Below are 25,847 nucleotides of genomic sequence, written 5' to 3'. Positions count from 1 at the left end.
CATTTTAATCACCACAATATTATTTTACACAAATCGAACCCTTGAAGAGATGCCTCAACGTAAAAAGTGGACTTCGTCGAGGCACTTCGACGACCTCCCAAAAGCATTTTCTTTCTTAAATAAATACTCGGGTAGATTGATTTTATAAGTGTATCCACTTTTAGGTGGTCAAATTTATCTTCAATTTTAAGAAGCTAAATCAAGATCGTAGAGACGCGACAATTCTTCTCGGATTTAAATTTTGTAAAATGACAATTCTTCTCGGATTTAAATTTTGTAAAATTTTTTGACGAGTCGAGGAACAGTTAGCCAATAAGATAATACCCAGTTTTTTTTTTTTACTATGTGAATAACACAAGTGTATGCTTCCCCCTGCCGTATTCTCTCAAATCAAGATTATATAATTATACTCACAAAAATTGATATGAGATCGTATTACAGATTAATTTTAAGATACATACATAAAAAAATATTACTTTTTATGTCTAATGTATTATTTTTCACTACAGATATAAATCATATCTACTCATCACACATATTTAAAATATCCATGAGATCATATTACGTAAGACATTCTCATATATATGAATGAAATAAAACTTGAGAACACAGTTTAATATCCTACTTCATATAATGAATAAATTTTTTTTGAAAAAAAATTCTTGTTTTTTTAAAATTATTATTAGAATACACAATCATTCTTCCCACAAACGAAATTATACGTCAATATTATATTATTAACTACAAAATCTGTATACTAATTACTTTAAGTCTCCGAGAAATACCAAACTTTTTCCCCTAGAATACAGTATACTTTCATACAAAAAACTAAATATAATATAATATAATAAATAGAAATGTACGTATAAATAATTTTACAAAAATTACTCAAATATTATTAGATTTCAAAACATAGAAACTACATTTTATGACAAAATTTAATATACGTACACGTGCCACAAGCCAAAGTTCAATGGTATAAATGTAAACCACTAATGTAATATAATATTGCACAATTAACAACATCCAAAGACAGCTAATGTAATGTACAATTGTGCAAAACCTCACAGCATCCTCACATGTAAAAGATGTGGGATTTTATTAATACATATATGTACTAGTTTCTAAAACACTAAAAGCTTTACACGAAGGACTTGCATCCACAATTAACTTCAGCAGTGTATGGCATGGCCTTATAATTCACCCGTTTGCAACACCTGCTCAAAAGAAGTAACAAGTTCTTAATATGACCCTTGTCATATTATGTTCCACAATTGTATCTAATCTCATCATGTTTAATGATCTATACGTTAATGTCATGTGTATCAAATCATTTTCTTGTTTTTTTTTTTTGGACAAGCAGAAACTCGCACAGGAGATAGGAATGAGGGAAAAAAATAGGTGAAACATGTGGAAATACAAGCTAATCAATCACATTTGAATAATGGCCCGTAATATATATACGCCAAACTCCATTCACAAACCAGCAATTAAAATTCAGTATTTACACAGATGTGGTTAAGCAAGACGAAAGAATATGTTGAGAATGAGTGAATACTTCCCGAAGACAAAAAGCATACAAGCTTCATCCGAGATAAAAATCACTTAGGCTGTGTTCAGACGGGAATATTGATATGGATTGAAATTTGAAAAATGGGTTTAAAATCACTCATATGGGGTAATTACCATCACATATACATAAATTAACAAAGAGGTGAATTTGAAATTCACACAACATAAATCCATCAAAGCAATCATAAGATGATATATATATGTATATATACAGAAAGTTTCTGTAGAAAATGCAGTAGAATAAAGGGTTTCTGATAGTTACTAACCAATGGAAGCGTAATTAGCTTTGTGTGCACTCAAATGGATGAAACCTTCCTTCAGCAAACTCATGCATGCGGAACCGCTCCAGGATTTCGAAAGGCCTGAAGTGGTATTGAAAAATGAATGAATGAATGAATGAGAACCAGTATAAGCAGAACACATTTAACAACCAAACGACTCAGCAATAAACAGTGGACTAGCATACAAATGTATATTCACTGGACTTGCTCGATCGAGCTTAATGGACTTGTACACATCTATTGATTCACACCGAACGTAATGGATATTTTACCAGCAAACATAGACCTGAACTAAGAAAACAGAAGACTCTTCTTGAGCTGAAAAACAGATTTTAAACAAAACAGCTTTCCCAATCTAAGCTTTTACATCTTTTTAGTCTGGCTCTAGGAGACAGTTATCGAGATTGGCAGAAATCAATTTTCCAGAACCACAACCAACTCAGTCTCTGTTTTGTGTAAAATCTCAGATGGTGGAATTGCTGGTAATTTATGAAGCCCAAGTTGCCATTCTCAAGAAATTTCTACTTTGTGATCGCCAAAATTTTATGCATGATGACCATGTGAAGGGGGAAAAACACCACATAACAAACTTTAACTATCAATGCGGCAGTAGAAACAAATACAATTAACATGTAGCATAAAAGACGACAGCCACTCAAGTCATTTGTCAACAGAGTAAATATATTAATCAAACATACAAAATTGCTTCCCGAGTGCGACATAATCTGCGTTGATTTTCTTCCATGGCATCTAATACATTTGAAGTCTCTGGTCCTGCTGCTCCCCCAGCTACAATAGAAGGGACGGGAGAATTTGGAGTCCAGATCTGTGTAGTTACAATTGTGATTAAGCTACAATACTTTGAAGCTCTAATAAACAAAAATGATAAATTCCCACTCACCTTTATGGTGCTGTCAATTCCACTTGTTGCGATGACACAGTCATATGGATGGGATTGTATACAGTTCACAACTGTGCAGAAAAAAGAGTAGTGGTATCAGAAAACCAGGAGAGGGTAACTGGAACAGGGGCATATCATGCGCCCAGCATCAGAGAAATGACTTTGAACTCAATTGGCAGGTAAATGCTTGACCAGAGAAAGAATAACAGCAGGGAAGAATTGAGCGTGATGAAAGCAACAATAGTATAGATTCTAATTAAAAACACTTCAATCTCATAAAAGACATGTATTCAAGGTCATTATTAAATGTGTACATTGTGCACCAGCATAAAAAATGTGATCCATTGATAGCAATAAACTCAAGCAACATAAACAAACTCTCAATTAACCAAGTCAATGTGTGCCATTACATCTTCCAATTAAATAACAAAATACCGAGATCACAGAAAAACTGGAAATCTTATGAAAGTTGGGAAAAATAATATCCTATGATCACTGTCAGAGGATCACAAACATAAGCAAATAGCCAACAATACTCCATACCCAAATTAGATATTCACCAAACAGAGTGTTGTTATATCCACATCATAAGAGTCATATAAGCAAATAAATCTAATTTAAAACAAAAACAAAAAAACAAAAAGAGAACTGAAGATTTAACGAAGTTTGCAAGACTCAACACACAGAAAACCATTTCTACATAAATCAAAGCTAGTCGATATCAAACGATTAGCAATTCATTTGCAATGATCTTGTAAAGCTAACAGATCTTGGTGGAGATGGGGACACTACCAGCTTCATCTCCACGCAGCATCTTTAATAATCGGCCAGATTTTTTTTCCCAAATAAACCATCTTCCGTCATCACTTCCACTGGCAACATATTCACCTGAATACAATTAATAAACAATCAATTTTGTCACTCAGATAACCAAAAATAACACTAGCAAATCCAAATATTCAGAAAGAATTTCACTCGAAGCACACCTAGTTTGGTTGAAGTACTTGTATCTAAATAGTGGCAGCTTTTAGCCCACCCATCTATCCTAAACAAGACATCCCAAGAAAGGAACATCGGTGCTCTGTCGGATGTTCAAATTATTTGAGAAGAGGAACATAAACCTTCACCATTTTACGAGCATAAATCTAGCAGAACCAGATTTTTTTGAGAACTTAGCGAAGTATACCTGTTTGTTGGTTCTTTATTCTCATGACCAGCCACATCTAGTTCGATTGGTATGATTTTTATCAGGAATGAGAAGTTCAAAAAATTGATATACATCATTCTTATTTTCCTTTTCACTTATCTTCCTTTTCCTAATTCCAAATGGAGTGAAAAAAGGCGGAGAGATGGACAAGAAAATCAATACTTAATTGGAATGATTTGTCCAAAGTTCCGACACACGTTGAATCAATTTACACTGTTTAATACAAGTTCAGCCAGATAAATTTCTGTAAATTTGGTCCGAATCTTGTTTCAATTACTCAATATGTTTTCGGTCACATAAGGAGCAATAAGCAAACTTTAAGTACGATTATCCGCAATGCCCATTTTTCAAACAGTAAACTTGTCTATTTATTTAAATCAAACCGCACAGTATTTTGGTGTGGTCATGAAATGCCATTACCAAATCAGTGCATGTTACTATTAATTAGCTTCAAGAAGGGATTCCCAGTGTTCTTTGCTGTTATCCTTTCTTTAATCCTAGCCCAAACAGTTACGCAAAATTTGAAAAATGCTGCTGCTTCTCTGAGGACCTCAAACCATGAACCCCCATCAATCATATACAGAATCAACTTTATTGACATAAGCATACTCAATGGTGTCATAATATCTTCTTAGACACAAAAATAGCAAAAGATCTTTTATGATAACAAACAATTCATTAAGAGAAAAGTAATTTACGATAACAAACAACTCATTAAGAGAAAAGTAATTAATACAAAATAAAAGAATATTATCCTCCACCCATTAAAATAAATACATCTACAATACAAAAACCAAAAAGGATCCTTCCATCACCACCCTCACCTAAAGTATCTTCTTATACACAAAAATAGAAAAAAAAATCTTTTATGATAACAAACAACTCATTAAGAGAAAAATAATTTACGATAACAAACAACTCATTAAGAGAAAAGTAATTAATACTAAATAAAAGGATATTATCCTCCACCCATTAAAATAAATACATCTACAATACAAAAACCAAAAAGGATCCTTCCATCACCACCCTCACCTAAGTTGCCTTTCATATATCGAGGTCACTACCTACATAGATTTATCTTCATCAATCCGATAATTAGGCACTACAAAAACTTATGTGGTAATAATATTTTACGGCAATATCTACTCCAACGAATTTTACCAAGAGTTGAGTATATTTTAAAAGAGAGGGTAGAATTCCACTGTTGTAACTTCTGCATTCTTAGTGGGCTTGGTTAGAATGACAGAAAATAAAATTAACCACATATTACTACATTAATATTTTCGTTAGAAGTCTTATTTTTTATTTTATAGGAAACTAAACTTTATTATTAAAATAAATTTTTTTACAATAGTAGCGGATGAGTAATCCGCAAAACGAGTGTGGTTACAATCGAGAAAACACAACCACACTATCGTCATAACCATAAAAATTTCAATCCCGAACTAAGTCTGAAATAGATAAATTATTAAACTATGTCAGTTTAGTCGTCCAATTCGTAACTCTGAATTTGATCTTCTCTCAGACGTCATCCATGGTCTCCGACAAGTCTGCGAATATATTTTTATTTCTCTCTAACCAGATTGACCAAAAAGTGCATTGTATTACCAAGTACCAGAATCTGTTAAATCTTTTCCGAGTTGGACGGCCCGACTCCATAATGAACATGTCTTGTGCCCTTCTCGGAAAAGCCCATTCAAATCCCAACTCTTGCAACACTTTTGTCCAAATACCTCTCGAAAAAGAGCAATGCACCAATATATGGTCTTGATTCTCTTCTTGCTTCTGACATAAAGTGCACCATTGCGGGCATAACATACAGACAGGCAACCTTCTTTGCACCGAGTCACAATTGGAGAGTTTCCCCAAAGCCACAATCCACGAGAAAACTTGAACATTTTGTGGGATAGGTACTTTCCAGATATTATCATAATAGGGAATGATGGGAAGTTAGAAGTTGGAAAGAAAGAATCGTAGAAAGATCGAACAACAAACAGACCTGAAGAGCCTCCCAACCAAACTCTTAAATCCCCCGTGCCCAACTCTAACCTAACTGAGTCTAAGACCCCTAAAAGATCAGCGAACTCACCTAGTTCGACCTCATTTAAATCTCTTCTAAAACGCCCGTCCCATTGAAAGCTAGAATTGACTCCACTAACGACAACATCTAAAAAGTTACGGATCAGTTAACTAACTAAGGTGCATATCCAAAACAAAGATGGAAATCGTTCTTCAAACGATTGAAACCCCCCCCCCCCCCCAAACATCTTCCCAAAAACGAATGATATTACCCTCTTTTAGCACCACCTCAACCAATTGATGAAAAGCCGGGTAAGAACGAGAGATAAATTTCCAAGAGCTTCTGAATGTCGAATTCCTGGCCAACCCCACGTCTCACCCATTATCTTGAAGACCATAAATACTGCATTTATTATAATTTTTTCCACGTCTCCCTTTCCACTTAACCTCCCACCACCATTTCCCTAGTAGTGCTCTGTTCCTCAAACAAATATTCCTCAATCCCAGTCCTCTACTGTCCTTCTGTTTACAAACCTGATCCCACCCAATAAGGCAATGCGTGTCCCCGTCTGCTCCATCCCACAAGAAATCCCTCGTCAATTTTTCCATCTTTTTTGCCACCCGGCTTGGCACTTTAAACAGAGACATGAAGTAAGATGACATAGCGCTCAACACTGATTGTATCAAAGTAAGTCAACCCCCAGATAGGAATGCCTTTTTCCAGCTTGATAGTTTTTATGCCATTTTGGATATCACGGGTTCCAAAAAGTTAAAGTCGTAGGATTACCTCCCAACGGAACCCCGAGATACTTAATCGGCCAAATATCTCTTTTGCACCCAGTAGCCTGTGCCAAACCATCGACTTCCTCTTCCGAAAAATTAATCCCCAACACCACACTTTTTGCCAAATTAATTTTCAAGCCCGAAGGAATTAAGTATTTCCACTAATGCCATCACGTGCCTCTCTGACAGAACCAAAAACAAAGTATCATCCGCAAATTGGATATGTGAAATTTCCAAATTTCCTCTCCCTGTTTTGAGCCTTCTTACTTCATTCAATGCCTTGGCCTTGTCTACCAACCTCCCCAAACCATCAACGACTAAATTAAAAAGGAAAGGGAATAATGGATCCCCTTGTCTAAGGCCTCTCTCCCTTTTAAATTTTCCCCTAGGCCTTCCATTAATGAAAATCGAGAAAGGCACATTAGACACATACCCCATAATCCATCTCCTCCATCTATCTCCAAACCCTTTCTTTTGTAGCACATAATCTAGAAATCTCCAATCGACATTGTCATAAGCCTTTTCCAAATCAAATTTAAGGACCCAACCTTTCTTTTTTTTTCCGTCGATATTCCTCAACAACCTCATTCACAATGAAACAACAGTCCAGAATATGTCTTCCTTTAATAAGAGCACACTGGTTTTCTGCTATTGTACTTGCCAAAACTTTCTTCAGTCTATTAGTCAAGACTTTGACCAATATCTTATACATGCTCGTTGTCAAACTAATTGGTCTAAAATCATTTACCTTAATCGCTTCTTGTTTCTTTGGAATTAGGAAAATATAGGTTTCGTTTGTGATGCCATTAACAACTCCTCCTTGAAAAAATTCAGCAAACACCTTCACCGTATCCCAACTTTTTTGAAAGAAAACCAATGTAAATCCGTCCGGCCCTGGAGCTTTGGATCCATCACTAGCAAACACCGCTCTTTTAATCTCTTCCTCCGAAAATGGACTATCCAACTCCTCCACTTCAGGCCTATCTATAGGGCACCATTCCAACCCATCGAAACCCCCCATCCCCGTCCGATTTTCTATGCAGATTCCTATAGAAGTTAATAATGTTCTCTTCAATCTGTCTCTCCTCCGTAACCACAGACCCGTCCTCCAACTCCACTTTATCTATAGTCGATTTGTTCCTTCTGTTGGCCATTAATGAATGGAAGAATTTCGAATTATAATCCCCTTCCCTCAACCATTTCACTTTCGCTCTTTGATTTTCCATTTGGAATCTTCTGAAAAACAGAATTTCCAGTTCACACCTTGCGGATCTTCTTTTCTCATGAAGAGTTTCTGACCAACCTCCCTCAGCCTCTAACTCATCCAACCGATATATCTTATTGGCCAACTCCGTGTATCTGACACCAACATCTCCAAATAACTCTCTATTCCATTTGGAAACCTCCACTTTAATTCCTTTAAGTTTTTTCATAAACTTATGCCCTTCCCACCCCTGAAAAACCCCATTATTCCACCATGACTAGACTAGATCTTTAAATTTATGGTGTGACAACCAAGCATTCTCAAATCTAAACGGAGTAGGACCTCACATCGACTTTGCGGTATCAAGCATCACTGGACAGTGGTCTAATGTAATTCTGGGTAACATCGTTTGTCTGAAATTGGGGAAAATGTCCCTCCAGCCCCCCGGATATGAGATATCTGTCTAATCGGCAACAAATCGGTTCGGCCCTAAAATTTGGCCACGCGTAATTAGCGTTCAAAAGTGGAGGGTCATGAAGTCCAATTCCCCTATCAATTTATCGAAACACAGCATGCTCGTGGTGTTTGAAAAGCTATTCATCTTTTATCCTGTATTTCTGACCACATTAAAATCCCCTCCCAGACACCATTTGTCACCACAGATAGAGTTCAAGCCTGCTAATTCATCCAGAATAACTCTCTTTCTCTTGGCTTCACTGGTCCGTAGATGGCTGAAAACCACCAATTTATCTCTTCATCCCAACAAATTTCAATCGACACCGAGAAATCCCCTATCAAGTTATTACTGACCACCACCACTCTCGGATCCCGCATCACTAGTATACCCCCAGATCTTCCAACCGAAGGTAGACAAACCCAATCAACAAATCTAGAATTCCACAAACTAGCCACGAACCGTTTATCCACCTGTTCTTTCTTAGTTTCCAAAATCACCACTATATCCGGAGTTTCCTTACGTATGACAGCTCGAACTAGTTCTCTCCTTCTTGCCGCCCCTCATCCCCTTGTATTCCAAGAGCATATTTTCATGACAAAGAGTTGGAACCCATCGAATTCGAACCTCTCTCATAGTTGATTCCGCATTTGTTTTTATAAGAAACAATATTTTATTAATAATAATATAAGAAAGAGTACATCAGTGGACTAGTGGTCCACTCTCATCATGAAGCACACAATATCAATGCAATCTTAATGATACACATAATCCCAATCTCTCAATAAATCTACTATCGAGACATTCTTGAAGTCTTCGTGAGTGCCGATCCACATTGCAATTTTGATCTTAATTTTTTCCGAGCATATTTCTGTAGTTTCTTCATTGTCATAAAAAATTCTTCGATTTCATTCCAACCATACCATCCAGCATATACAATGAACCACAACTTGCCAAAAAATTCTATCACTGGTACCAGTTAGCTGTCTTAAATCCATAGAAAATAGTTCCTTTGTTGACTTAGACATAACCCAAACCAATCGAAGCTCTTGCAAAGTTTTAGCTCATAATGAGATCGTGAATGGACAATGGATAAACATATGATCCTGAGTCTCTGTTTCATTTCTACACAGCACACACCAGTTTGGACACAAAGCAATTGCGGGCCATCTTTTTTGAATCATCTCCGAGGTCGGTAGCTTACCCTGAGTTGCTATCCAAGAAAATAGCTGAATCTTTTTTGGAATGGGAACTCTCTAAATAACATGGAAAAGAGGAAAAACTGGAAAACGATTATGTGGGAAAAACGACTCGAAGAAAGATCTAACTGAGAAAATACCCAAAGAATCCCCCCTCCACTCAAGAAAATCATTTACCCCTTCAACTAACCTAATCGAGTCTAACACACCTAATAACTCGGACAACTGAGCAATCTCCTCATCTCTCACATCCCTTCTAAAATGAAAATCCCAGGATTGGGTAGACGTGACATAATCAAAACGTACAAAATGTAATATAGGCAGTGAATTGTAGATAACTGAAATAATGCTGGAAAAAGATCTTTAAAAGGAAATTCCCCCCACCATCTATCCTCCCAAAATCTAGCCTTGTTTCCTCCTCTCACCTTCATTGAAACTCTCTGCTTAAAAGTCGGGTATAATCGGGAAATAAACTTCCATGGGCACCTGAACGTGACGTTTCTTGCCAACCCCGCATCTCACCCGTTTTCTTGTAACCCATATTTGTTTACAATGATTTTCTTCCACAATAGTCCCATCTTCCACAAAAAATATCCACCACCACTTTCCTAACATGGCCTTGTTCCTCAATATAATATTCCCAACACCCAATCCCTTTTTTTCCTTCGGTTTGCACACATGATCCCACGCGACCAAGTGACTATGTACATCTCCATCCGCTCCGTCCCCTAAAAAGTTTCTTGAAAACTTTTCCACCGTTCCGCTATACCTTTAGGCACCCTAAATAGAGACATAATATATCGGAATCGAATTTAAAACCGATGATATCAATGTTAATCTTCCACCTCTAGACAAGAAAGCTTTCTTCCAACTTGCCAATTTTTTCGACATCTTAGCCACAACCGGATCCCAGAACGAGGCTTGTAACGAATTTCCACCCAAAGGCACTCCCATGTACTTAATAGGCCATATCTCCTTACCACATCCCAATTGTTGTGCTAATATTTCTACTTCCCCTTGTTCACGGTGTATACCCAACAAAGCACTCTTATCCCAATTGAATTTTAATCCAGACATTTCACAAAACGATCTCACCACTTGCACCAAGAACCTAATATGATCCTCATTCCTCACAAAGAAAAATGTATCATCCGCAAACTGAATGTGAGATATCTCTATCTTGTCTCTACCCACCTCGATCCCCCTTATGAGATTCCTTTCCTTGGCTTTGTCAATCAATATACCCAGCACATCCACTACCAAATTGAACAAAAAAGGAGACAATGGGTGTCCTTGTCTAAGCCCTTTATACGCCCTAAATTTACCTCTCACCCTCCCATTAATCATTACAGAAAATGAGAATTCGACACATTTCCTTTGATCCAATTTCTCCATCTTCTTCCAAACCCCTTTTTCATCAAGACAAAATCCAGAAAATCCCAGTACACATTGTCGTAAGCCTTTTCGAAATCCACCTTCAAAGTCAAAACCCATCCTCTCTTTTTTTTTCTCCTTCCCTCTTCGAGCAGTTTGTTCGCTATAAGACCACAGTCTAGGATTTGTCTTCCCTTAACGAAAGCATTCTGAGATTCGGATATAGTATCTGCTATCACAGTCTTAATCCTTGATGTTAGTCTGAAATCCTTAACTTTGTTCGATTCAATTTTCTTTTGTATCAAACAATTATAAGTTTCATTAGTTGTTCCATTTATGATTCTGCTGTGAAAGAACTCATCAAAAACCTTCATTAGATCTTGTTTGACTATATCCCAACACTCTTGAAAAAAAGCCAAAGTAAATCCGCCAGCCCCCGGACAACGTGTTGGAACCGTGATGGAGAATAGATTGTTGAGTCCTTCTTTGATAACTCCCTGACAGCAACTTACCCAAGGTATCCGATATGATCTTCCATCCCCCTGAATTGTAACCGCAGGGCACAATTGTAATTTGCTTTCTGCGCCTCATACAGAATTTGTTCACCTCAACGAATCTTCCACATTTGTTGTTAAATCTCTGTGTTGAAGACCGTGTTCCTTCCCCTATATCGATGGAAGTCCGAGCTTGAATAGGGGTTAGCGATGAAGTCCTTGAATCTTAGGCTTATCCAACGTGCCTCCTCATGGTCGAAGTCCAGCATGTAACTCGATCTCCTAGTTCTTTCAGCCCACCAGATCGAACCGCCCCCTTTTCCCAGCCGCAACATAAATACTTTGTGTTCAATCTTTATCACTTCATCCTGTGCTACCAGCCCACATACTAAGGGCATACTCCATCTGCTTTTAGCATACATTTCTTGCGAGATTAAATCGATGGGCTATTCCAGCACCAGGCGTGACCGGCATGCGCCACTAACAAGAGAAAAAATGCGTCGGAGTTGTGCGAGAATGAAGCTAGAGTGCGGACGCACTAAGTACAGCAGAAAAAATCCCGTCTAAAAAAAACGAAACCGTTGAGCTTGACAAAAGTTTTCCAGCAACCGGCAGTCGGCCCGGGACCAGTGGTGAGGGGTGCGGTCGACGATGATGGAGGTCACAGGGCACTGTTTGGGGAAGAGAGTTGGGCGCTGGAACGAAGGTTACACAAGGAAGAGAGCATTTTTTAAAAATTCTCTCTGTAGGGCTAATTTGAAAAATACCGCTTCTAGTTGTTCTTTTTCCATTAGAAGGATTATGAATTGTCCTGTAATGAAATTTGCATAAAAGAACGAAAGGAAGAACCGACAGAATAATAAGGTGCATCAAAAAAATTCTAAGAAATCTTCACTTGTGTGTTTTACAACAGGCAGTCTTATTTGAGAGTTCACTCACATAAAGATTGCATAAAAGATATAAAAAAAATACCTCTTCGGCCAATAAAACTAGCTTGTTTTATGTCGGTGCCTATGTTACAGTGACCAATATATCTCTGCTTCATATCTGTTATGGTCTCGGGCTGCAATATGAAAAGGACAAGAAATTCTTATGCTAATGCAGAAAGTAACTAGCAGAAAGCAACAATGAAAAATCGTCAAACAGCCTCATAGAGTTAGTTTACTACTTTAGCGTCGAGTGTTTGTCACCCACACCAGAATTCGAACATGGAACCATAAAATTGAAGTAAACAAACAGATCCACATTCAATTCTGCTTCTGGCAAAGAAATGAAAAGAAGGGGTTATGGAGAAAGAAAATAGTCCCCCCTCCTGGTAATAGGACTTGAAAAATTGGGACTGCGGAGGACTTTGGGCATGCAACGTGGAGAAGAGAGCTCACAAAAATTTCAAATTCACAGTGTACCAAATGTGGGACCATGGCTAAAATGAAAGAGGAGATATACAAGCCATCACCAAACGAAGAAGCCTGAAGACAAGTCCGCAACCGAATCACAGTAGCAACTACAAATCATAATAAAGAGCTAATAAAAGGAAAATAGCTAAACAATGAAGTGAAAGAAAGGTTCACAGTAGACTTGACACATTTGTACAGTTTGCTAAAAAAGCAATTGCATAACATGATACTTAATGAAAGAACAAAATTTTAAAGTTAACGGAATAGACAAGAACCTGATATGGAACTTTATCATTTTCGCTTGAAAATTGGAGCGACCCACAAGTATCGTTAGGTCTTCCATTTTCCAAGGCTGTAGCATCTCTCCTGCGAATTCTTAAATTCAAGTTCCTATCAAGAATAGCTGAGTCAACACTATCTCCTCCTTCACCCGATATTGATGTTTCAAAATCCAATTCTAGTTCTTCATAGTCAGAGTCTTCTCTTTCTGGACCATCTAGTAAAGCACTGTCTGCTTCTGAATGGTAGATAATATCACTCAGAGAAAGTACTCTTCCAGATTGATATTCAGACTTCGACCCTCCATCGCCATGCATGTCAGCTTCAATTTCAACTATCAAGTCATGTCCATGGAATTGTGCAAAGATTAAGAACCAGTACTTAACCTTATATTATATTAGCTGGTTCACATAATCACACAATTTTATAATCTTCTTAGATTTGCTTCTGTGTATTAATAGGCTGAAAGGTGAACTTGCAAATCACAAGTTTAACATACTATTGACAGTTTAACATACTATTCACACATAAAACGGATTTGGAAACTATGATTACTGCTCATGAAAAGATAAGATTTGCTATTGCAGCATGGAATAGATACATCTAACACCTAATGGCGCGAGACATTAAAATTATATCGAGCGCAATGGCATCTAGAGATACCATATATCATTCAGGCATGTACCAAATAATACTTGAACCAAAAAAATGGATATTCAATAATGTGAATGACAGAAGAATTTGTCTATCCTAGCCTAGCATGCAGAGGGCCCAATATATCTACTCATGATAGAGAAGTAGAAAGCATGAGAGATGTTCAACAAGTTATTACCAAAACAAAGCTTCAAGGTGAAACGAGAAATTCATTGAGTATGATACTTTTTGTCGAACAAGATAGTTAAGCATGATTAAGATAGAATTATCAAAGAATAATCAAAATTAGAATATAACGCTTTTTAAGTGGGGAGATAAACGTTTAATGAAATTCCGCTTTCATTTTTAAGTTAAATTAAATGACTAAAGTTCTCTCTTTTATTGAAGAAGTCTGGATAGATATGAATCACAAAAAGTCAAAAAATTAAAATCAGAACAAGGAAATGCATTTTAGAAGAATCGAAAGTTTTAGTTGGGGAAATGAAAATAAAATATAACAATAATAAATAATATAAATTGTCTTTCTTCTTTTTGTTGTAGCTTACGTAAAACATGTGGCAAGTAAATATTTGTTTATATATATTTTTTTGAATTTTAAATATTTCAATCTAGATGTGATATGATCAAACCATCAAACACAAGCCACTTAACTAAAAATATTAGCTATGCACGATGCATATAATATCGTCATGGATGTCATTAAGAAGTCGATTTTTGTCACACACTTTTGAAACTATGCAATAGCTTCCTTTATTTGTTGCACTGGGTTTCTGGGATTTACCCTTAAATAGTTTTCTTGGTTGTCAACTCATATATTATTATTATTATTTGTGCATCCAGTGATGATACTCTAATTATGCCAAAAAGAGAGAATCCTAATATAGGGTCACTTTCAGGTTAGATGAGATTATATAAAATTCTCGATCTCATGTCTAGCTCATGATGACCCTGAAGGGCCAATTATGATATTAAAAGGCAAAAAAGAGGAAAAAGGCCAACCTGCAGCGATGCTCTTCTTTATATTTTCCACCTTTTCCATGACTTCAAAATCTGATGGAGCTAGAGCTTGAGCTGCAATAGCAAAGTTCAAGGCTTGCTTGTGCTTGTTTAACTGCAATGCCAACAAACCGAGTCAGTAACACCAATAATAGAACTACAGAAATGACAATTGTCTTCATATCTGCAGCAAAAACAAAGTGAGTGCTTTAGTTATACGATAGTCATATTCTACGGAGGGGTCCTGAACCACAGAATTGCACACCGGTCACCGGACAGGTGAATTCTAAAACATTTAAATCAAGGACTCCGAAAAAAAAATTTGCCTGAATATCACTCAGTTACCATGGTCAATCCTTCAGCCATACAAATTAATGCCATAACTGAAGAAGGATCGATTTTCCGGGCTTGATAGCAGTCCCTGATAGCCATGTGCACATCATTTTTCCATCTCCGCTGCAACAAGGGCAAAAATGGTCGATTTAATGGAAAACACAACTCTTGCATAAATCTAGACAGGAATTGAAAGATACATAGATCATTAAGACCTTGAGCAACAAGGATGCACGAATACACAAACATTCGAGCACAATAGTCGGCTCAATCTCAAGACCAAGAAAAGCTAAAACTTCATTACAAGCCTCAATTCCATAATAAAAATCCAATTCTCCTTTTAAAGTTCTTTGCGCAATCTGGATCAACTTCCTGCACTTTTTAACCTGTAAGCACATAATTAAATTAATCATCAGCAATAAAAAACCTGAGTGATAAATCAACTTGGAGTAGAAAAGGGTTCATGCCTTTGCAGAAATCTTGCTTCTTACAGGAAAACCATTCAGAGACCTGCCCCATGCAGAGGAGTGTAAATCTGTTCCACCGTGTGGGGGATAAAAGCTGATAAGCTTTGTGACGTCTTCTGACGTGTACCTCATTGTACTCCCAGAAGCTGCTAAAAAAAAACTTTCCATGACTTCAAATTTTCCAATCAATCTGATTAATACCTAGATCAACTTTACAAATAAATCAAATCATATATTTGAACTGGCATGAGAAGAAACAAAATATATCCATGACACGAAAAATGAAACTTATGGTAGCAGCGCTCTTTCAGGTTAGATTATGTGGCTATAAAGCAGTGGATGATAGATTGAAGGGTAAGGCCTATAGAACTCTGGTCGGTCTTATTATACTACAATTTCTTGGATTTTCTAGCATAACCATGTTAGTGTCAGCTGGTCGTTGGGTAAACTGCACTTGCAAATATCTTTATGGCAAAATGTATAGCATCCTACATCAACCAGAGCTCTGATACCTAAGCCATGATTAAAAAGGAGCCAGCAATTGTAACTAGCAACTTAGAAGAACAATCAAGGAAAAACTGAAGTTAGCTTTACTGAAGAAACTTGATATTCATGTAAAGAACAGCAGATGCCATCTCGACAGTCTACAGTAGAAAAATAGCCCGAATTTGAGTTTCAACTTCTCTAAGAATTAGATAAGAATCCTGTCGTGTCATTCAGTTGTAAACTCTAGTCATCCATGGTTATAATCCCTCCACACATGGATGCAGCATTCCATTGGTGAAAAAATTTGTACATGGATAATCTCATAGAAAAAGGAAAAAAGACGTGCTTTCACTTGCTCCCTGAACGGCAGGGTGCCTCTTAAACCACCACATTTAGCTGACAAAATTGCCATCATTTGGCTGCCAAAAATAAGGCTGCGGCAAAAGGGTTCAAGCAATTAGCTTAAATTGAATTTTATTGTTTACTACACTATGCTCACAAAGCAAACACAATCGAGCTTGAGCATGATAAGCTTAATTTGAAAGGCTCGAGATGAGCTGAATGGTATTCATTTTTCAAAAAATTGATAAGGCATTGTAGCTGTTACACAGGCTCGAAATGAGCTGAATGGTGTCCATATTTTTTTAAAAAATGGTATGGTATTGTAGCTGTTATGCATTAACTTTTACAGATAATTTGACTCATGCTCTCACTGCATTCATGTAAATACGATAACCTCTCTCTTTCATCTAGGTATCAAGAGCTTCTAACTAATAACCAAAAGCCAATGAAGCAAAATATTGAAAACTCTACCCCCATCATTAGATATTAGCAAACACCTAATACCAGCATACAATATAAACTTTTTGCTGAGAAACATCCAATATTCCCAAAAAACCCAGTCATGTCACATGAATGAAACAGTAATATCACCCCATGCTCTAAATATTTAGACAACAAACAGCATATAAATAAGGCGAGGATCATGTAAAGAAAAGCACAATCTTATTTTATTCAATAACTGAAAATTAAGCGTAAAAAACGTACCAAGATTTGCATCCATCAAGTACACATGCTCACCACTGTAACTAAGAAGAACCTCCTCACCGTTAGGACTAAAAGCGACATGAGTAAGATGCAAGCTAAAATTACCCTGGAAAGAAAGAATAAATAATATAATAGCTACGAGGCAGCTTCTGTTTCTAGGACGACAGAGAATCTTGTACATAAACTGAAACAGATCAGGTATACAACATACACACTTGTACACAAAGACGCGCACAATAAATATCATATCGACTTAAGGAGCAAGGTAAAAGGTGTACCAAACCTATTATATTTTACCCCCTTTTTAAAGTTCACCACCCATTCTGTTGAAGTTAGAACTAAGCTAGGATAAACTGCTCATAGAAGAGAGCAAAAAATCCATCAGCATCGAAAGAAGGTGGAAGGATTGTGTGCTAAGCCCGCAGTGGTGTTGCTTATGCAGGAAAAATGAAGAGAGTCAAGATCATATATTACTACATTGTTCATTCTCGAGGGGTAATTGGATTAATGTCTTACGAGAGTTGGGATTCCGGTGGCCTTTTCCGAGGCATGCCAAAGATCCTTTTATCTCCGACTCCTACTGCCTATTGGAGAAGAATTTCACTGATTTCTGGTTTCTGATTATTCATTGCATTTACTGGTCTATTTGGTTGGAAAGGAATAAGAGAATATTTGAGGACTCATCCGAATCTATTGATTAAGTGTGGGAAAAGATCAAATTCAGAGTGGCATCTTGGACTATTACCTTGGAGCGCTTTAATTATTTGTGTATCGCAGACCTAGTTAGGGATTGAAAATTTGTAGGGTACTGAGTTAATGGTTTTTATGCATTACTCATTAACTTTTAACTTGAATTGTAACCTTGCTGCGGATTACTCATCCGCGTGAACTTTGTAATGCTCTATTTTTATAATAAAGTTAGTTTTCTATCAAAAAAAAAAAAAGAATGAGGCTTTCAATATAGCTGACAATCATGATACACCTGTTCACTAATGGAAGCAATAACTACCAGATAAACAACAAAAATTATAATTGTTGTGAATTAGTTTACAGAGAACAGAAGCAATGATCTCAGGACAAATTTATATACTAACAAGGTCAGAAAGATGCATCGGGCAGAAGTAATTGACGCATGGTGGCGATGGCGTCTTTTTTTGACTAGAAGACATTGGCGGTAGCATTCGTCTATCATACAAACGCACAAATGAATCACTGCAAGAATTTTGCAAGGATATTATTAGATTCAGTCAATATTCTTTAACATGTATATAGCAAAATTAACTATGATCCACCTGCCGCCAACGAGAAGTAAATGAGGTCTAGCATAACTGATATCACAAGACTTCAACATAAGCACGTGTTTGGGTGGATCTGTTAATGATTTTTTAGCTCCACAGCGCAAATCAAGCTGCAAACAAGAAGCACGAGGCCACGTCTTACAGAGAGTGGAAGAAAACACAGTTACTTTTTACAGGAAACAAAAATCCAAAACCATTACATTATGGCAGATGAATGTGTGCATGTGTCTGTTTGTTGGGTTCAGAAAAGGGGGTTGACATCCTAGAATACCTAAATCAGCTGGATAACATTATAATAACATACAAAATGAGTGTTTGACCGCCCAGTTGCTAAAACACAATGCAAAAGATGACAAAGGTAACGTTTACTTCCCCTGAAGCCCTTGCCAGCATAATACTCGATAATGTACATACAACCTGATGATACTCTATTACTAGCACTGTACCCAACTCTATCTTAAGTCTCCCATGAAAAACAATAGTCCAATGAGATCACATTGAGTGAAACAATTAATTCACCGGGTATCACTCCATGTCACCAGTTTCAACAAAAAATAGTCACAAGAATCATTTGTCCAAAACGGGATGATAAATTTAAATATGTCCCTGTTATTATTCGCACATTCTCTCAGCTTAGAGGAATCTTGTATAGCACCAGGACATTATAGGCTCCATTTAAAGCTTTGGGGCTATAATATCTCAGCTAATGCATTTGTGTCAACTTATTTAGTTCACATCTATGCTCTTAACAATAAATGCGAGACCTAATTTAATAGATGTTAAGGTATTAGCAGTGTGGGTCCTGAAAACTAAAATGCAGGGTCTTAATGATAAACCTTTGCCGTGGTGTGGCACAATACACAATTGATTTACAAGAGACGATGACACTATTTAAGATTTTGACAAAACTGAGACATGCATAATGCAAAAGGATTTTTAGATAGGAGAAAGACGATGTAGTAGGATACAGCAGAAATGTAAGACGAGGAAAACATGACTTAAAACTTACAAGGACGTTACGACATTCTTGGTGAGGGGACCCAGCAGCAGGGCATGAAGCACATTCACGAAAATCATGTTGTCTCAGTGTCCCATCTTCACTGGCACTCCACACCACATTGGGATTCCCCGGTTCAACCTAAAAAACAAAATCAATAAATTTACAAGCACAGAAGCACAGCTCCCATTGAGTCAACATGGAATAACTTTAAAAGGAAAGAAGAAGAGTTTACAGCTAATTTTTTAACCCTCCTTGTGTGACATTGAAAAAGTGCTAATGGGTTGATTCCACCACCATCCTGTTCTCTGCCCTTTAAACGAGATAAATCGAATAGTCGCACCTGTAATAGAATAGAATTCCTTCAGCAAAAATAAAAAAAATAAAAAGTTTAGAAATACGTGATAATCTACAAAGAAATATTACCTCAGCATCCCCTGCCCCGGAAACAACCAATTCATCTGAAGTTTCGGGGACAAATTTTGTACAGAATATGTTAGCTGAATGGCCGGTGTCAATGGAGAGTAAAAGTTTTCGGCTTGAAAAAGACCAAATATTAAGCTGCAGCGAATACAGAACACATTGTCAAATCAAAAGCTAGATAAATTATATGACAGTACATCACTAATAAGGCCCCCAAAGGAAGTCCTACCACAATAGGAAGAATAAAAGGAAATATTCCCACAGAAAAGCTGCCCGCAGAAAACTAAACAATCATGTTCAAAAATAATATATATGCTACGTCATACTCATATTATTGCCACTGAGAAAGAAGATAAATTATTAGGGACATTCACGTAACAGCTTGCTCGCTATATTTTTTATCCTAATGATGACCAACAACTAAAAAATATAACAAACATGAAGGATAGATTAAATAAGCTTGAGTTAAATGTACTGAGATAAAATCCCCCACGGTGGCAGTTTCTTTACAAAATCTAGGACTTTCAGATGGTAAGATTGCATTCTGCCAAAGGAAAAAAAATCTTTTCGAGAAACAGTCCAAAGAATGTTCTTTGGATAGAAATTGCTAACCTTATCCTAGGTGTACATTGGGGATTGTTTAAAACTTTAATGCTGATGTTAGTGGATCCAAAACATTCACATGTGCGAGTCCCTTTAGGGGGGAATCCATTGAAAATGTCTTTTTGGGAACCAATCTTGATCAGGATTACCAGAAAATTGGCTATGTGGAAAAAAGCTTTTTTGTCCAAAGGGGGAAGAGTAACATTGATCGCTGCGGTATTGAATGCATTGCCTATATACTTTATGTCACTTTTCAGGGTACCGAAAGGAGTAGCGGCGAAGATGGAAAACATAATGAGAAATTTTTTGTGGGATGGAAACGAGGGTGAATCACACTGTCATATGGTAAGGTGGGAACAAGTTTGTAGACCGAAAGAGAAAGGAGGATTGGGGATCGGAAACATTTGTTTGAGGAACAAAGCACTTTTGGGAAAATGGTGGTGGAGGTTTGGCGTTGAAAACGAACCGCTGTGGAAAAGAATAATAAGGAGCAAATATGGGTTACAAGAAAATGGTTGGGATGCGGGGTTGGCGATGAATGTGACGTTTAGCGCTCCGTGGAAATTTATCTCAAGCACTTACCCGACTTATCACCAACTATTGAGATTAGTGGTTAGAGGGGGGACTAAAATCAAGTTTTGGGAGGATATTTGGTGGGGGGACGTAGCTTTCCGGGATTTGTTCCCTTCTTTGTTTCGTATTAGCTCGGCTCGTAACTTGCCAATATCTTATTTCTTTGATTTCGACAATGTGTCAAATGATTACTCCTGGGATTTGCATTTTCGTCGGCTTCTCCGAGAGGAGGAGGTTGTTCACTTGTCTTCGTTGTTAGGTATCTTAGAAATGGTTAGGCTTGTCGAAGAGGTAGATGATTTTAGATTGTGGGAGGGGGATCCGTCGGGGAAGTTCACAGTCAAGTCGTTTTTCCATTCATTCTTCTCCGCGAATAATGGTGTCCAAAACTTCGAATTTAACAAATTCATTTGGAAGACACCGATTCCTTCAAAGATTAAAATTTTTTCTTGGACGGCAATTCTTGGTAAGTTACCTACATCAGAGTTGATGCAAAAGCGATGGCCTAACTGTGCTCTTTCTCCCAATTGGTGTGTGTTGTGTCGTAATGAGATGGAAACGCAGGATCATTTGCTGATTCACTGTAAGCTTGCAATTGAATTGTGGTCAAGGGCGTTGAATGAGCTGAAATTCGTTTGGGTCGTACCGAAGACAACCGCTGATTTGTTCAATACGGATCTCGGACAATGGGTTGGTAAAAGAGGAAGAGTTTTTTGGAGGGTGGTGATCCATGGCATATGCTGGGGCATCTGGCTAGAAAGAAATAGAAGAATCTTAAAAGATGTGGAAGACAGTGCAGAAGAGTGTTGGGAGAAGATCAAATTCAAGATAGTCAGCTAGATTGGAATTAATAAAGATTTTCAGAGTTTATCAACACTAGATCTTTTAAGGGATTGGACTTATGTGTATTGCTAATTTTGAGTTTTATAATTTCCTATTAGTGGACCACTAGTCCACTTCATGTAACTGAAAAACTATTTCAAATTAATATAAGTAAGTTTCTTATCAAAAAAAAAAAAAACATTCACATGTGCAAGGCTGGTTCCACTTTTTTTTTTCGCATCAATTCAATCTTTTTTGTGATTTCTCATCGTCTATAATGGGCATTTCTTGGAGATTTGGTGATACTCGATCCAATGTAATCACTAATTTTGACTCTATATATTTGGTGGGAGCGTGCTAAACCGCACACAATTAGGGAGCAATGCCAACCAAAAACAAAAAGTTCAAAGAAAGCATAATATTTCTGGTCATCCACATATTGTTAAGTGGGAGTTTATTATCATACGCTCACCAAAAAAGTGCCAAAATGATATGATTACCCTGGCCATCCAGCTATTTGATAATTATTATAGAAGAAAACATAAAGAATTAGTACATAAATCTGCAGTTCATGAAGAGCATAGGAGGTTTTTCCAAATTTACTAGTGGATTAGGAAGCGACCTTGAGCATAAGTTTGCAGCGAGCTATACTTACTGCTAAATGTTAAGCAACATCAAGATTAACCACGCCGAGAAGTGTGGACATCGTCCAATCTAGGTCTTTAATAATGTTAGGTGATTATTTATATAATCTATAGTAGAATCATACTCGTGCATCATCAGATCCTGATACCAACAGCGAACCTTCTGAATTCCATGCCAAAGCATTTACACAACCACGGTGTCCCTGTCAAACAAAAAAAAACCCTTTATCTAACTATTCATAATAATTAACCACTACACTTGTATATTAAAGTACACATAACACAAACTGCTAAAATGTCTTAAAAGTGATGAAACAAATTCAAAACACATCAATGACATTTAAATACAATCAGCATTGGTATATGGCTATTCCAGCCAATAAACATGCAGTATCAGAACTCAGAGCTCACACATCGAAACTCTACAGGTTCCACAAAATCATGAGTTCTTAAGAAATTATTATGACCCATAGAATCGCATCAATATGAACCCCCAAATATATTTTGGGCCATAATGAAATAAAACCTCTCGTAAACATAAAAATTTTGAGGCTAACTATCAATAATAGCGACTACCTATAAAGTTCTCAAAGGATCAGCTAGCTGAAAGATACTCTTAAAATAGTAAGTAGTTTTTTTTCTTAAATCATATTACTTGAGGTATTTGGCTGCTTGTTCGGTAGACTTGTAAATTCAAAAAAGAAATTGAAAACTATTACTATTATTATGTCTAAGGCTATAAGCATAGCATAACAGAGACAAATGTTTGGTGTCATGATCTGTTTAGTTTTTTTTTTCCTTTTTTTTATTTTTTTCATCAATTCAAATTGCCGTTCAGTCCCTCATTAATTTATACATTATGGTATGACCCCCATATAAATATAATCAATTCAAATTGCAGTATGACATTTCATTACTTTCAAAATTATAACATTACCCATATTTGAATATAAATCAAATTAATGATATAAAGATTGTACAAGCTCGTAAAGCATGCGCCGGTGCAGTTTTAATTATGTTTGACTGATTTGACATGAAGCCACTAGAAATGACCTAATTAAAACAAACAATTCTGAGATCTATTTTTCAGTGGTAGTGTTTTTGTAAGCTCAAAGTAGAAGTTTTACATCAAAGTAAATGTAGGTGCTGACATTCAGCTCACTCTTTTCAAAGCATGCAGGTCGTAACAAGTCACTGAGAGACAGCAGAAACAAGGAGTCATTTCCCAAGTAAGAACAAAATTTTCAGGAAATGCCATTTGGTATCTGTTCAAATTATAAGAATTTTTTATTGGCTACGCCATTAGAAATTCATGTTGGTAGCTGTTTCTCCCACTCAAAGCACCATAAACTAATTGACTCATTTTTCATATAGATCAAATCAAAGTCAAAATATAAGGAGAGTGTTCATAAATACCTCCAGTTCTCTTTCTAGTGACAGCCTTCGCAAGAGTGAGGAATGTGTTTGCACATCTTTATTAAAATCCTGGACATAAAATGGAGGAAAAGTAATTGCACAATATTCTCAGCCAAGTACCGTGGTTTAAAGAATCAAAACACCATGATTGTATCTAAAGATAGGTATTTGAGAGATTTCAAGTTTCAACATATATATTCTAGTTTATGTTCATTCAAACACCAGAACCACAAATTCACACCTTTCACAAATTCCAGATAACCTTCTACGTAAGGGTTTCAAGTGCCAGTATGCTTGTTCAATATTTTCAACTACACATTCAGACTACTTCACTTCATAGGGTACTTATACTTGTCTTAATTTTCCAAATTGGAAAAAATATATTCCAAAACAGGAAAAAGTATCATAAATTCTGGCATTTCAGAAACCCCATTTTCTCTCGAGAAACTTTAACATTCCCAAAAAGAACTCAAAGGTTCTGGTTCATACATTTCCTTTCGCAACAATTTAACCAGCAAACCCCATTAGATGATAAAATCCCTCGTATCACTGAAACAAATTAATAATCAAATCTTGGCGAGAATTCAACAATCCTATCAAAGCCATAACTCATTAAAGCATACGAAACTTATAAAGAATCGTATATTCGGAGTAAATTGGTGACAAATACAGAGCACTTAGACCAGAGAATGATAAACAATAAATCAGCAACGAATGTGAGATTAATAACAGAACAAACATGGTGAACCCCGATTGTTCGACTGTCAATGAAATTTGTGATGCTGCCGTCGTTAAAGCAGATTGATGACTCCATTCAACAGGCGAAAGAAACAAAAAATCGCCGCTGGTTTATCGTCAATTTACCCTCTTCATCAAGCATTCGTCTATTTTTTCTCCACAGTTAAAACACCCACTACTCCACGCTACGCGACGCTAATGGGAGAAACACAGGCCGATCATGTATATATATGTTGGCAGAAATGGAACACGTGTCGTCCTCTAGGTGTCTCACGTGTGAGCAGTGATTGGGCTACTAATAACGGGCTTCTATTTGGGCTTCTGTTCATGGGCCCAAATGCAAATAAAGGGTTTTCAAAATCAAATGGTATTTGACGAAATTTTATGTCATTTGGGTTCACTAAATAAATTTTTTACAAAATTGAAGAGAGTTTATGAGATTTGATTATGGAGAAAATAAAAATTATTTTTAATATTAATTTTATATATCCACATCATAATTTTTTTTAAAAAACTTGATAAAATATGATATTCTGAAATCATGTAAAGCAAATTCACTCGTTTTATTATAATATTTTGAGAAACTTTGGTACAAATCAAATAAAATCTTTCTATACTCAAAAAAATTTATAAGTTATTAAAAATCTTATTTTTAATATTAAAAGTTTAATTCATCAAACATTTGGTCGAAACCTCAAACTTTATTTTTTTATTTCTCGAAAACATTATTTGATAACAATATGGATTTTTTTTTATACTTTTTAAAAATATTTTTTTCCTCTATATCAGAATAAAGATATAAATGTTTACACAAATGTTTATTAATAAACAAGATATAAAAAAAATAAGTGATATACAGGTCAAATAATATTATTTTAACTGTAAAATTAAATTCTTAAATAACATTTTAAGTTTTTTGTCAAATTCCAAGATGGAATTCTTAATCCATGAATTTAAATTCCAATTCCAAAACTCATTTTCTATTGATACAAACATTTGTTCAACAATCTATCTGTACAATGTTACGAAAAGTGCTAGATTATGATATCATGTGCAATGATCTCAGATATATATAGCAATATTTTTTATATAAAAATAATAATTTTAATTCAAATCATTATATACTACACGATATCTTTTAAATATAAAAGTAATATTTTTAACTCAAATCAGCATATATTACACT

At 36.2% G+C, this 25,847-nt stretch overlaps 1 protein-coding gene across 3 annotated transcripts; it reads right to left on the bottom strand.

Annotated features, from left to right (window-relative positions):
• Positions 1-1,147: 1,147 nt before the first annotated feature.
• LOC142551474 (protein ALTERED SEED GERMINATION 2) lies at positions 1,148-24,849 on the bottom strand. 3 transcript variants are annotated; one of them, XM_075660732.1, is made up of 20 exons: positions 24,663-24,849; positions 23,924-23,992; positions 22,633-22,710; positions 19,869-20,003; positions 19,678-19,785; positions 19,455-19,583; positions 18,440-18,555; positions 18,242-18,359; positions 17,148-17,253; positions 15,615-15,763; positions 15,363-15,533; positions 15,160-15,270; positions 14,818-14,929; positions 13,161-13,498; positions 12,461-12,551; positions 3,547-3,642; positions 2,755-2,825; positions 2,552-2,679; positions 1,839-1,934; positions 1,148-1,217 (listed from the first exon to the last, which is right to left on the bottom strand). In XM_075660732.1, the coding sequence occupies exons 1-19, from the start codon at positions 24,735-24,737 to the stop codon at positions 1,853-1,855; spliced, it is 2,283 nt and encodes a 760-aa protein (XP_075516847.1). In that variant the 5' UTR covers positions 24,738-24,849; the 3' UTR covers positions 1,148-1,217; positions 1,839-1,852. The 3 variants fall into 3 exon arrangements, with proteins under 3 accessions (XP_075516847.1, XP_075516849.1, XP_075516848.1); XM_075660734.1 differs by having other exon boundaries at positions 13,161-13,486; XM_075660733.1 differs by having other exon boundaries at positions 15,615-15,760.
• Between the last annotated feature and the right edge of the window lie 998 nt (positions 24,850-25,847).

This window comes from Primulina tabacum, chromosome 7, assembly GCF_025594145.1.
Source record: "Primulina tabacum isolate GXHZ01 chromosome 7, ASM2559414v2, whole genome shotgun sequence".
Lineage (NCBI taxonomy): Eukaryota > Viridiplantae > Streptophyta > Magnoliopsida > Lamiales > Gesneriaceae > Primulina > Primulina tabacum.
The sequence above is the reverse complement of the archived record's forward strand: the minus strand, read 5'-3'. Positions and strand labels throughout refer to the sequence as shown.